Raw genomic sequence first — 13,212 nt, forward strand, 5'->3', positions numbered from 1 at the left:
TTTAATGTCACTCGGCGTTGCGTAAGCTGCTTGTTGCCGCTGTTTATGCTGCAGCGCCGCCAAACATTTTGAAATCCCTCACACTCAGAGAGACTCAGGCGTCTTGTAAAGGAGTCGCTCAGAGTGAATCCCCTGGACGGCTCCCGGGACACTCGGCCTCTCGCCGTGGAAACTCGTCCTGACGTTGGAATTTTTTGTGAGTTCGAGACGGAGGCTTGTGCAATTTTATTTTGTCTTTGTGCAGTACTAACAAGCCGGTTGTTTGTCAGTTTGTCCAAGCACCTGAGGTTTCTACCTCCAGTTCAGGGCTGACACGTGTGGCGTTCCCATGACCATCAGAGTCCATCACAGTGAGTTGGATGGACGGGGTCAGGATGCTGGTAGAGTAAAGTACAATGCAACTTCTGAGAAGACGAGCTGGCAGCTTCAGCAAGCTGAATCTCCTTGCTGGTGCTCAAAAGATGAAGTTCCCAATACAGACGAGCTCAAAGGAATCCAAAGGTCTTGTTAGAAAAACTGCAGTTTCCCCCCACGAGAGTCGACTCGCCGTCTCACTTCTGTTCCTCCATCCGTCTTCTCACTTCCAGGGCATTTTTTTTTTAATTTTACTTTCCCTGCAAATAATTAGTTCACAAGACCGGCGCTCCGGTTTTCCTGTTGGATGGCATTCTCCTCTCGCTGACTGCCGACATTCCGTCCTGGGCAAAATGAAAAGACATTGGCTGTGTTCAGAGGTGGCCAAACAAGTCGGAGGCCATAAACTAAGCCCATGGCTGCATTTCATTTGCTGGGCCGCACTCAGATGTCTCTCCCTCTCTCCCTCCCTCCCTCCCTTCCTCTCCTCCTCCCTCTGTCTCCCTCAACCCCTCCTCCCCTCCACCAGAGATGTAGCGGGTGTGTTGGTGTGACTGGCGGACCATCATGCACCTCTTCCTGCTGCTGATCCTCCAAGCCACAGCAGCCGTTGGACAGATTGACCCAGGTGCACGCTCACACACACATGCACACACACATATGCACACACTTGTGTGAACACACACGCGTCTACACATTCACGTAAACATTTGTTTTTCCTCAGCATTCTATTCTTCTCTCCTCGTGGTAATAGTATATAATTAGTTCCCTCAAAGTTGGGAGGACAAGCAGCGAAACGGCCTGTAAAACTGTTGCTGTGTGTGTGTGTGTGTGTGTGTGTGTGTGTGTGTGTGTGTGTGTGTGTGTTTTTCCTACAGCACACTGCCGCTATGCCCTGGGCATGGAGGATGGACGCATCAAAGACGAGGCCATCACAGCTTCCAGCCAGTTTTACGCGTCCACAGGACCAAAGTACGCCAGGTCAGTGCAGCTCTGGTGCGACTCTACACAAGGATTTGTTGTTTTTTTATTTGTTATTTATTTAAAAACCCAAAAAAACAACTAATTTGAGTGATGCTTTGTTGCTCCAGCTGTGATTTCCAGAACATGTAAGTGTGACCTCTAAGAATTGTCCTTGAAGGCAACGCTTGAATTTCGCTGAACACGCACGCCAGTAGTTGAGTTTCCATCACGACCTCCAAACACTTTTTGTGGAATATTGCATTGGAAGATTTATGGTAACAGCACGTTTTTTTTCAAGGAGGCGGGGGGTTTGTTCGCTGTCTCTGTGGCGTTTTTTTTGTCTTTTGTTGAAACTGAGCTGTCAGTATGAGCACCATCTAGTGGTAAGAAATGTTTTTTTTCTTCCACTTTTTTAACCTCCCAAGTTTCTTCTGGCAGCTGGGATGTCAAGAAAAAAAATATACAAAAACAAAATTGTACAATGCAATGCCAGTCATTATTATATCTGCTTTTCAGTTGCCCTGTCTAACTGAAAAACAAAATAAATGTATTCTGTGTTTCATTTCACGACAAACGATACCATTCACCTCCAACCTCCAAAAAAAAAAAAAGTCCTCGTTTCCAAACTCAAGAAAATCAAGATAAAAACAAGAACTCAAACAGCGCTTGGCCGCTTTTTGTTTCGATGAGCGTCATCGACCTGTATCCTCGGCGCCTGAACTCACTGCGTTTGTGTTGTGCAGGTTGAATCACGAGGAAGGCGAAGGCGCCTGGTGTCCTGAGGAGCAGCCGGAGCCTTCAGACAGTCAATACCTGCAGGTTCGTATCTGCTGAGCTTCCAGGATGAAAACGTGTTCGGTTGCCAGATTTGACCACTGAATGTGTTTTTGTAGTTTGTGCCTTTTTACTTCTTCTATACTTCATTCCGACAAGTTACAATAGTTTACGATACATTGCCTACATTGCCATCTACTGGCAAAACTAGTGTTGTTTCGCCAAACAGTGGGTGTTTTTGTAAGTGAGTTTCTTGTGAATTTTAAAAAGCTTTCATTAAACCGAGGTTTTTTCCTGTAACCATGTCTGTTTAATCTGCAAAAAGGTTTTTCTAGTCGACAAAAGTTTTTTCCTTGCAAAATACATGGAAAAACTTGGTAAAATAAACTGCTAAAATGCAAAAAACCTCCCACTGAACGGACTTTGTCCAATCGCTCTCAATCATCCAGGTGGATCTGGGCAGGCTGACCTTCCTGACCGTGGTCGGCACTCAGGGACGATACGCCAGGAACTCCGGCAACGAGTTCACCCGCGCCTACCGCCTCAACTACAGCCGGGACGGCCAGCTGTGGAAGTCCTGGAGGAACCGGCTGGGGAACACGGTGAGGGGCCGGGGGCGGCGGGGGATTTGGAGGAAAACTCTCCTGCGGAAACATGTGACAGCGTGATAGACCTGAGCGATGGAGCGAAGAATGGGAGGCAGGCAAAGGAAAGAATTTTTTCTTTCTGTTTTTTTTTCCCTTTTGTCGCCGCTGGTCAGTCGCAGTGGAAAGACAGGAAATGACATTTACACAGCGGCTTCCTGCTGCCCTTCAGGATCGCTCACAGCTCCACATTAAGACACAGTTTGGACTCCGGCTCCGGCGTTTTTTGTCTGGGTCTTCCAGACCCAACACTTCCTTCCGCTTGCATTCAAACCTCTCGCGACGCCCCAGATTTTTTTCCTCCCAAACTCTTCAGATATTATTCCAGAAAACAAATAGTGCGGAGGGATTGATTGGCGCAGCTGGAAGCTTCGCAAAAACAAGCAGACAATGAAGAGGAGAGAGAGAGGAGAGAGGGGAGGGCTGCTCACTACATGAGGTCAATGGGTTGAGTTTCATTTGAGGCATACATACAAACATACATACATACATACATACATACATACATACATACATACACATACATATATATATATATATATATATATATATATATATATATATATATATATACATATATATATATATATATATATGTATACATATACATATATATATATATATACATACATACACTATATGTATATTTATACCTGATTTTCTTCTTCTTTTTCTACTTACAATCAACTGTCTCCCCGTTTTTCTTTTTTTGTTTTTTTCCAGGTGATGGACGGCAACAAAAACGCCTACACCTCCGTCATCAACGACCTCCACCCTCCGGTCATCACCCGCCACGTGCGGCTCATCCCGCTCATCACCCAGTCGACGGTCTGCATGAGGGTGGAGCTGTACGGCTGTCCGTGGGAGGGTAGGCTATCTAAAAGTCGTCCTTGTTGATTTCAACTTTTATTTCTTCTCGGTAATGTTTACTCAGCCCCCGGGAGAGGAAGTGAATCACCTCAGTCTTCTTCTCAAGAGACACTTGTTGTTGTTATTGTTATTGTTGGCAGTTGCACATTGCATGAAAACTCACAATTTGGTGTTGAACAAATGTTCAAAATGCGAGAAAACATGTCGTGAAACCCACTTAAATATTGATGTTCTGCTTTGTTAGTGTGAGATGAGTTGAGTTGAATTTGAATCTTTTGCAAAAGCTTTCACCTGGTTTTTGACTCGGGTAAAGGTTGCATTTACGCAAAGTTACTACTTTTAAAAAAAATACTTTAGCCACTAGTGCTGACACAGACTGCAACAATGAAACTGATGATTAAATCAAAATGGTGTTCGCAAAGGAACTCAAGTGGTTGTAATGATGAGAGACTGTGAATTGTTCGGGGCAGTGATGATGTTCAGGGTGGCTTGTGTCAACAAAATCCTCCCTCCTCTGTGATCAGTGTTGAGACCCCCGCAAAAAATATATTTTTCAATTTGTGAGATTTGACTGCCTGCCGTCTCTGCCTGTCGTCCCTCCTGCAGACGGTCTGATCTCCTACAGCACACCGGAGGGTCAGCTCATGATGCCGCCCGGCTATCCCATCGCCAGCCTCAACGACTCCACCTACGACGGAGTGCACGAGAGGAGGCGAGTGGCTTGAACGCTTCCTCTTCAGTTCTGTTCGTCCAGCTGCTCCGCCACACATCTCCCCCCACAACCACACAAATCATGTCGCCTTCTTCTCTTACTGCATTTTTCACCCTCCCGAGCCATCCGAGCCGCCATTCCTCACCTTTACCCATGACCCGTTTGGCCCTTGACCTCAACTCGCACAGGGTCCAAGTGGTTGAAATCCACCCCAGTGAAACGGGACAACCCCCCCCCCCTTCCAGAACAATTTATGCCATCAGTTGCCATGGGTTGAGTTTAGCAGCAGCGTTTTACAACAGGCTGCTGTCAGCTGGGCTGCGTTGGCCACAGGCGTCCTTTTGCACATTGGCAGGTACAAAAACATGGCAATAAAGATGTTGCATAAGCGTTAGCTTGTCACCCAGTGAAGATAAATAAAGTGGTTTTGGAACAGAATTGAACTGAATTGAGCTAACGTTAACATCTGTTTAGCTAACATCACGTTAGCTAAACAGCTAGTAGATAGATAGATAGGTAGATGCTTCATTCATCCCAAAGATAAATTCACACAAAAAAAAATGTGCCCCGTGTGAGGCTCGAACTCACGACCTTCAGATTATGAGACTGACGCGCTGCCTACTGCGCCAACGAGGCTTGTTGTTAGCAAACTAGCATGTAGCTTCACTAGTGTAAAGGAGTGCTCAGGGCCATTACCAACACAGGCCAGTGGCTCGCCAGTAGCAGTAAATCATAACTTAAAAGAGGGTTTCAAAAATATCTTTGGTTCACATAGTTTGAACTGCTTTGCTCTGTTTGTTTGCACCAAAAACACATTTACTTTCAAGAGAACTCAGAAATACGGGACAATTTCATAGTAAAATACGGGACAATTTTGTATTTTAAGGGGCGGTTGGCAACTCGAAGCTTCACACACTCTGGCCAGACGTTGTCTTCCAGGCTGACGGCTCTCTTGTCCTGCAGGAGGCTCTTTTGTGGGTTGGGTCAGCTGACGGACGGCGTGACGGGCCAGGACGACTTCCTGCTGACCCGTCAGTACCACGTGTGGCCCGGTTACGACTACCTGGGCTGGAGGAACGACTCGCTGGGCACTCAGGGCTTCGTGGAGATGGAGTTTGTCTTCAACAGGCAGCGGAATTTCACCTCAATGAAGGTTCGGAGGCTGCGTGTGGTCACCTGACCACAAAAACTTTTTTCTGATGATTTTCTGGCCATTTTTTTAATGACTAAAAGACCAAAACTGAAAAATCTACAATAGAAAGATTTGCTATGAATGGCGTTTCAGGTCACAGTCGTCCTGTCAGCTGTTTTAAAGGTCTTTTTTTTTTTTGCTGCAGTACCTCGAGTATCCACTGGGAAAATCTGTGCGCCCGCATATTGCCGGTCCAGTATCCAGTTCTCATAATACATCGATGAGTCTGACCCGACCACCCCACCGCTGTCTTTTCCCGCCCAGGTTCACAGCAACAACATGTTCACCCGCGGCGTGAAGATCTTCTCCTCCGTGTCCTGCTGGTTCAAGCCCCGCCTCATCGCGGGCTGGGAGGTCGAGCCTGTCACGTTCAAGACGGTGCTGGACGACAGGAACCCGAGCGCCCGCTACGTGACGGTGCCGCTGGGCCGCCGCGCCGCCAAGTCCCTCCGCTGCCGCTTCTACTTCGCCGATGTCTGGATGATGTTCAGCGAGATCTCCTTTCAGTCGGGTAGCACAGCGAGCGGCACACAAACCAATGATAAAAGATGACAAATAATAATAATAAAATAATAAAAAAATAATAGTTGTTTTTTTTATTTTGTCAAATATTGCAGAGAATTAGTTTTACTAAAATTTGCAATTTTTTTTAAAAAAAAGCTAGAACTGTCAGGAACTGCAGGAAGCCAAAAAAGTGCTTGATCTGTTGTGGTTATTTTTTATTTAGCTTGCAACTTTGAAATCTGTCTCTGTCAGTAGACACTGTGCTGCCCACCCAGACCACCCTGGACGGGACCCCCGTCACCGTCATCGAGGAGGCCAATGCCACAGCGACAACACTGACAGGTGACAAACACCTTGTTGCATTTACACTGACCTTCTAAAAAGCAACCAGCAACAGGAATCCTCCAGCCAATGAACGCCAGCGAACGGCCTAATCTCACACGTCACGCGTGACGTCACATGTTCCTGCCCCTCCCACCCTCCTCCCCCCTCTTCAGTGACCAACCTGATGACCGCTAAGGCTCCGGAAGACAAGAAGACGGCCATCTTGATCGGCTGTCTGGTGACCATCATCCTGCTGCTGGTCATCATCATCTTCCTCATCCTCTGGTGCCAGTATGTCTGCAAGGTGCTGGAGAAGGTGAGGAACTGGAGCAACTCTCATTGATATGAGGAAAAGTCATATTTTTGTATCAGTATCAGTGTTTTAAATGGCGGTTATTCAAACTGAATCCCAGGACAAGGACCGTCTCAGTCAGTCGGGGCAGTACAGTTTTTTATACAATTATTTGGACCTTTAAAATAGCTTTTAATTTTGCCTACTCGGGTGACTGGAGTCCGCTGTATTGTAAAGTGGCTTATTTTTTATCTCACAACATCAAAACCCCCGAAAATCAGTGCATTCAAGAAAACATTCCATGTCACATGATTTCCTTTCCCTCCGTCGCTCAGGCTCCACGTCGGATCCTGGATGAGGAGGTGACGGTTCGACTCTCCTCCTGCAGCGACACCATCATCCTGCAGACGCCCCCTGTGCCCCCCCGCTCCAGCCACGCCTCCACAGGTAGACAATGCCAAAGTCCTTTCATTAAATTAAAATTTTTGGGCCAGTGAGATTTTTTGCTGCAGTACCTTGAGTGGCCAGAAAGAAAAATCGGCGCACTGGCATATTGCCAGTCCGGGGGGAATTTTAAAATTTTCTGCCATCCTTCTCTCCACACATTATGAGAATATATTTAAATATTATGAATTAATTATTTGTATTTCCTCAGGCCCTGCCAACAGTGACCCCCACTATGAGCGAGTTTTCCTGTTGGACCCGCAGTACCAGAACCCTGCGGCGCTGAGAAACAAGCTGCCGGAGCTCTCGCAGAGTGCTGAGGCCTCGGGTGAGCAGAAGAAAGAAAAAAAAACACCTGCTCCCTGTCACTCAAACCCATGCAGAGTCAGAGGGGAAATATTTTCAAAATTGACTCCAAAAAAAGAAACGGTGGCTGTAAATACTGCCTCTTTCTGCCCCCTGCTGGCACATCTGGGACGCACAGCTTGTCAATCTCCTGTCTGTGTGAATCATTCCCTTCGGAGAAAAAACACTTATCACAGGTGTTTTGCCTGATTGATTTTTCTTCTTACTTCCACCTTTAACCTCAGTTTTTCCTTCTCCCTGCTTTAATAAAACTGTGCATGCTCGTTCATTCTAACTCTCTTCTCAGTTTCCTCCCTTTCTCACCTGCCTGCCCTCTCTGTAACTCCTTCATCCTCCTCCAGCTCTCCTCCTCAGTAACCCCCTCTATGACCTCCTCCTGCTGACTTCCTGTCACATGATGTCGGGCTGGCGGAGCGGTAAGAGCTGAAAGGTGTGACTTCAAGCCTGTTTGACGCACCGAATCCGTCCACCCGTCAGATCTGAAACAATCTGTTTTGCTTGCTGGGTCTGTTTAAGCGAGCGTAGTGCAAAGAATTATGGGTGTAAACACACCAGTCAATGTGGTAATTGGAGTTGCCCAAATCAGGATCAGGAAATCAGTCAGGATCATCAGGAGGCCGTTAGCTGTTGCTGATTGGCTGGCTTTAAAGGTTAAGTGTGGGGATTTTGAAGAAGTAACAGTGACATCAAGTGGTTGTATTTTAGACTGCAGCATCTTTCACGCTTTGCCCCCTCCTGTGCTTGCTAATGAGCTACAGTCGGTGGCATGCGCACCCAAACCTGGATACCTTGACCACCCTCTTCTTTGTTGGTTTATTTGAAGTCACGAGCAGTCACTCTAATTACAAAACGTGCAGTCAGGCAGCTGGATTGTCCACACCAGGCTTCCTTAGAAATATGGTGGTGCAATGAAGCGAACTGGGAGCAAGACCCTTGACCTATGTAGATTCTTATACATATATATGAGAACTGTTCTTAGGGTAGAAAACCAGATTAATTTTATTGTACTGCGATTATACACTTTTATTAATGGATTTTGTGAAGTGATAAACGATAAACAATGATGACTGAATCACTTTACAGGTCCAAATGTTTTCCATTGACTGAACACATTGGGGAAAATATTTTTTATAGTGCGTCAGGCATAACTGGACACTCTAATAAACCCAGTAGGCAACAAATGACCTCCACCGAGCAGGAAGTGACCTCTACCGCTTGTCTACCTCCTGCTAGCGTGCGGCGGCGGCTACGCCGAGCCCGACGTCACCCAGTGCACACCGCACCAGTGCTTCCACAGCAGCGCGCCACACTACGCCGAGACGGACATCGTGCGGCTGCAGGGCGTCACCGGCAGCAACATGTACGCCGTCCCCGCCCTCACCGTGGACTCCCTCACCAGGAAGGACATCTCGGCCGCAGAGTTCCCACGCCAGCGCCTCATCTTCAGGGAGAAGCTTGGCGAGGGCCAGTTCGGGGAGGTGAGAGGGGAAATGTTGCCTAGATGTGGGTGTTTTTTGGGCTCGGAGTGACATGTTTTGCGTGTCCAGGTGCACCTGTGTGAGGCCGAGGGACTCCCAGAATTCCTCGGTGAAGGCTCGCCTCTGCCCGAGAGGGACGGCTGCTCCGTGTTGGTGGCGGTCAAACAGCTGAGGGCCGACGCCACCAGCCAAGCCAGGTAACGCAAAGACATCCTGCACAGCAGTGACCGCGGTCTAAATCAAACGCAGTGTTTTTGCCAATTTTCTTCATCGTACGGTGCAATGCAGTACGGACGGACGGAAACCAGTTCCCACCTGTTTGTGGTCCGAGTCCCTGGTTGAACTCTCCCACCCTGTTTTGTCAGGAACGACTTCCTGAAGGAAATCAAGATCATGGCGCGCCTCAATGACCCCAACATCATCCGGCTGCTGTGCGTGTGCGTGTCCTCGGACCCGCTCTGCATGGTCACCGAGTACATGGAGAACGGAGACCTCAACATGTTCCTCTCGCAGCGGGAGATCGAGAGCACGCTGACGCACGCCAACAACATCCCCTCGGTCAGGTGGGTGAGCGAGCGCCGCGCCAGCAGCTGATGCTGTGGTACTGGAGATTGGTCCTGGTCTCCAATCTTGATACTCTGGTCTTGATAATGTCTTGGTCTGGGTCGGTGTCGTCTTGACCACAACACTACCAGCAGCACTGCGTTCCTCACGCGTTCTTCACCTCCACCTCTCCTCCGCCTGCAGCCTGTCGGACCTCCTGCACATGTCGGTGCAGATCTCGTCGGGGATGAAGTACCTGGCGTCCCTCAACTTTGTGCACCGCGATCTGGCCACCAGGAACTGCCTGCTGGACCGGCGCCTCACCATCAAGATCGCCGACTTCGGGATGAGCCGGAACCTTTACAGCAGCGACTACTACCGCATCCAGGGCCGGGCGGTGCTGCCCATTCGCTGGATGGCCTGGGAGAGCATCCTGCTGGTGAGCAGACAAGGAGGAGCAGTGGGCGGAGCCATCCAACTAGATAGATAGAAAATATATACGAAATGATGAATATACAACAAAATATGAACTACAATGTCAATATTAATGTTGACATTAGTGTCGATGGATACAGAGGAATGAGATTGATACTTTAGACATCTAGATATTCGAAGGGAAAGAGGAAAAATGTGTTTCTTTCAATCAGCCCCTTGTGATGTCACAGAGGGCACTTACCGCACCCTCAGGTTTTGACTTCACCTTCTAGTCCCACCTTTTTTTTCTCCTCTTCCAAACATATAGAAAGTCTGACATCACGTCAATTTTAGCTGGAGGCTGCAAACAGGGGGCTAAATAACGCTGTTTTTCGGGAGATCTTTCGAGTTTTGCTCCTTTGGATATTTAACCATGCCAGTCTGCTCCACCGGATCTGAGAATGGGCCTAATAACGTCCCCCTCCCTCCGTCCCCACCCGCCTCCCTGACCTCTGCAGGGTAAGTTCACCACGGCCAGCGACGTGTGGGCCTTTGGCGTCACGCTGTGGGAGATCTTCACCCTGTGCAAGGAGCAGCCCTACAGCCTGCTGTCTGACGAACAGGTCATCGAGAACACTGGCGAGTTCTTCAGGAACCAGGGCCGACAGGTGGGGGATGAAAAAAAAAAATTCAAATAATACATTTTAACCAGGTATACCCTCTAGGGGGCAGTGCTGCACCCTCTCAGCTAGAGCAGCGTAAATCTTTTTTTTGCATGCCACTTTCTTCTGACTTCCCCTTTTTGTAATCCATGCATATTATCTTTATTTTTTGTTGACTTCTCCAACTAATAAATGTGCAACTGCTCCCCCAGAAGTTTACCACTTCCTGTTTTCACCTTGGCTGTGTTTCCTGCTGCCAGATATTCCTGTACGCCCCCCCGCTGTGCCCACCGTCTCTCTTCGAGCTAATGATGCGCTGCTGGAGTCGCGACATAACCGACCGGCCCGGCTTTGAGGGACTCTACCGAGCCCTGAGGCCTCACGTCAACCAGTGAGCACGGGGGACGGCTCGGGTCGGCTCAGCTGCGCCCCCCTCTGGACTCCTGCAGGGTGAGCGCCTGGCACCAGAAGACGGGAAGAATCGCTGTGTTGAGACGTTGCAGGTTCAGAGGTTTGATTGAGGGCGGCGACGACGACAGCACTCCAACCCGAGAGACTGTGTGTGTGTGTGTGTGTGTGTGTGTGTGTGTGTGATTCAAGTCATGACTTGTTTTTTTTAATAAAAGAAAAATAACAACAGCAAAGGGTTTTTAAGCTTTTAGGAGATTTTGATCAATCATTTTAGATTTGTTCTGTTCCTGTCTGTTTTCATGTGACAGGTCTTCTTCACTCGTTATGATGCCATGAGGTGCTGTCCACGTCATTCTCTCCTGCTCTCTTGCTCTTAGATCTTTGCCGCAGATGGTGCAGTTGCTCTTCTCTCCGTGGTCCCTTTTTTAATTTGTTTTTTTTTTTTTAAATCTGTTATTTTGTTGTTTTTTTGTAAAGCACTGTCCGTGTCTCTCAGTTACTCATGTTTGTGTATATTATTCCACACTGGAGCTAGGGCTATGGATCAAATTGTCTGGTAGTAGTTTGCAGGTTTTTTTTGTTTGTTTGTTTTTTAATCTAGGATTTTGTTATGATATGGTCAATCTTTTACTTTTTCAGTGTGTGTTTGATATGAATGTTGTCGCCGAGCTGTCGGGATGGTGTTGGCACCAGGAGGCTGCCTTGGAACTTGTGTGGCGCACGGACTGAAAGCGAGGTGGTACTTTACTGTGGACTGGCTCTTCAAAGGAGGCACATTGTGCTGTTTTTGATTAAAAAGGCATCCGTTTTGCAAAGCACCAATTCATCACAAAGGAACCTTGCATTCGAAAGCAATGAATCTGAAAATGTTGGAGCAGTACTACTAATGTAGGTGGCGCAGGTTTTGTGATTAGACTAGAATATTTAGCATTTCAAATTATGCCCAGCAAATATGTACTGGCCAGTCTTTCAAAAGTGTTGCTCAGATTTAGGATCATTTCAAGCAGGTGAAATTGTCTTCATTGTCTTATTTGCAGGGTTCACACACAGACTTGTTTGCACAACTCATTTAATCCAAATGTTCAAACACTACAAGTCAAACGTTTGGACACACCCCCTGAATTTAATGTATTTTCTTTCATTCTCATGACTATTGACATTGCAGTTTCTCACTGAAGGCATCACAATTGTTGTATGAACACACATGGAATTAGGTAGGAAACGGATAACTCAAACACGTTTAATATTTAAATTCTTCAAAATAGCCACCCTTCATAAAAAGCATATTTAGAGTTATTGAACCCTTTTTTTTTTTCTTTGCTGCATAATTATATATGTCTTGCTCATATATTTGTTGTCTTCAGTGTCTATCAGCAGTGGAGAAAGTTGGTAAGATTAAAAAAAAAAATTGCACGAGAAGATGTGTCCAAACGTTTGACTAGTAGTGTATGTTTGTCATGATCAATTTTTGTAAGTTCATTCTTCAAACCAAACAAATGATCCAAATGATAAAATAGCACAAATCCAAATGAACATTGCCTTCACAGTGGGAAGGAAGGTGGCCTATGCTTTTTTGCATCTTCTTATGTTTTTGTTCCTTATTTTATTTGTACTGTACCTTAACTTTTTATGAGAGTATGAATGAGAGCTATGTCTGTGTGTGTGTTTTTTGTTTGTTTGATTGTTTGTTTTTAATGTCAACATTCCTTGGAGCACTGGGAACTGATTGGGATTAAAGTGGAGTTTATTCTTTCTAAGGCACGAATTAAAAAAACAAACAAAAAAAAAAAGCAGACAGGACTGAAAAGGAAACCACTAAACTCAATCTCCCAGAGGCCTTTGCTACAATGAGCCTGTGTTTTATTTTATTCCATTAGAGAGATAGTTTGACAGTGTACAGTTTAGGAGATTTCATAGAATAGCTCAGTGTTTGAATGCAGACTTGTTGTGATTAAATGTTATTGATAAATGAATTTTCAGAATTTATAAGTAGCAGTTTTCTCTGATTATTTCTGTTTCGGGGTTTGGTCTGTGTGTTGTCATTGGGGATCCAGCCGCTTTGAGCGTGTGCAGCATGTCAGACAGACCTGCATTGTACATAGGCTAGTAGCTGTGTATATTAATATATATTGAGATTTGAGAACTGCTCCTGTACCGAATCGTTTGCTTTTCTCGACACGTTAATGTCTCGATATGTGTGCGTGCGTGTGTGTGTGTGTGTGTGTGTGTGTGTGTGTGTGTGTGTTTTCTTCATAATAAACTGTC

General features: G+C 46.6%; 1 protein-coding gene and 1 non-coding gene across 2 annotated transcripts; one reads left to right on the top strand and one right to left on the bottom strand.

Annotated features, from left to right (window-relative positions):
• Positions 1-891: 891 nt before the first annotated feature.
• ddr2l (discoidin domain receptor family, member 2, like) lies at positions 892-12,171 on the top strand. Its single transcript, XM_076046979.1, has 19 exons — positions 892-982; positions 1,233-1,335; positions 2,061-2,136; positions 2,541-2,693; positions 3,459-3,603; positions 4,212-4,317; positions 5,281-5,470; positions 5,774-6,020; positions 6,266-6,355; positions 6,511-6,653; positions 6,965-7,076; positions 7,285-7,401; positions 7,781-7,855; positions 8,673-8,917; positions 8,987-9,114; positions 9,283-9,480; positions 9,665-9,899; positions 10,393-10,542; positions 10,797-12,171. The coding sequence occupies exons 1-19, from the start codon at positions 922-924 to the stop codon at positions 10,929-10,931; spliced, it is 2,709 nt and encodes a 902-aa protein (XP_075903094.1). The 5' UTR covers positions 892-921; the 3' UTR covers positions 10,932-12,171.
• Positions 4,881-4,953, bottom strand: trnam-cau (transfer RNA methionine (anticodon CAU)). The gene has a single exon. It is a non-coding gene; the product is annotated as a tRNA-Met (tRNA).
• Positions 12,172-13,212: the final 1,041 nt, after the last annotated feature.

Source organism: Nelusetta ayraudi, unplaced genomic scaffold (genome assembly GCF_046127955.1).
Source record: "Nelusetta ayraudi isolate G7.1 ecotype Tasmania unplaced genomic scaffold, CSIRO-AGI_Nayr_v1 ptg000092l, whole genome shotgun sequence".
Taxonomy (NCBI): Eukaryota; Metazoa; Chordata; class Actinopteri; order Tetraodontiformes; family Monacanthidae; genus Nelusetta; species Nelusetta ayraudi.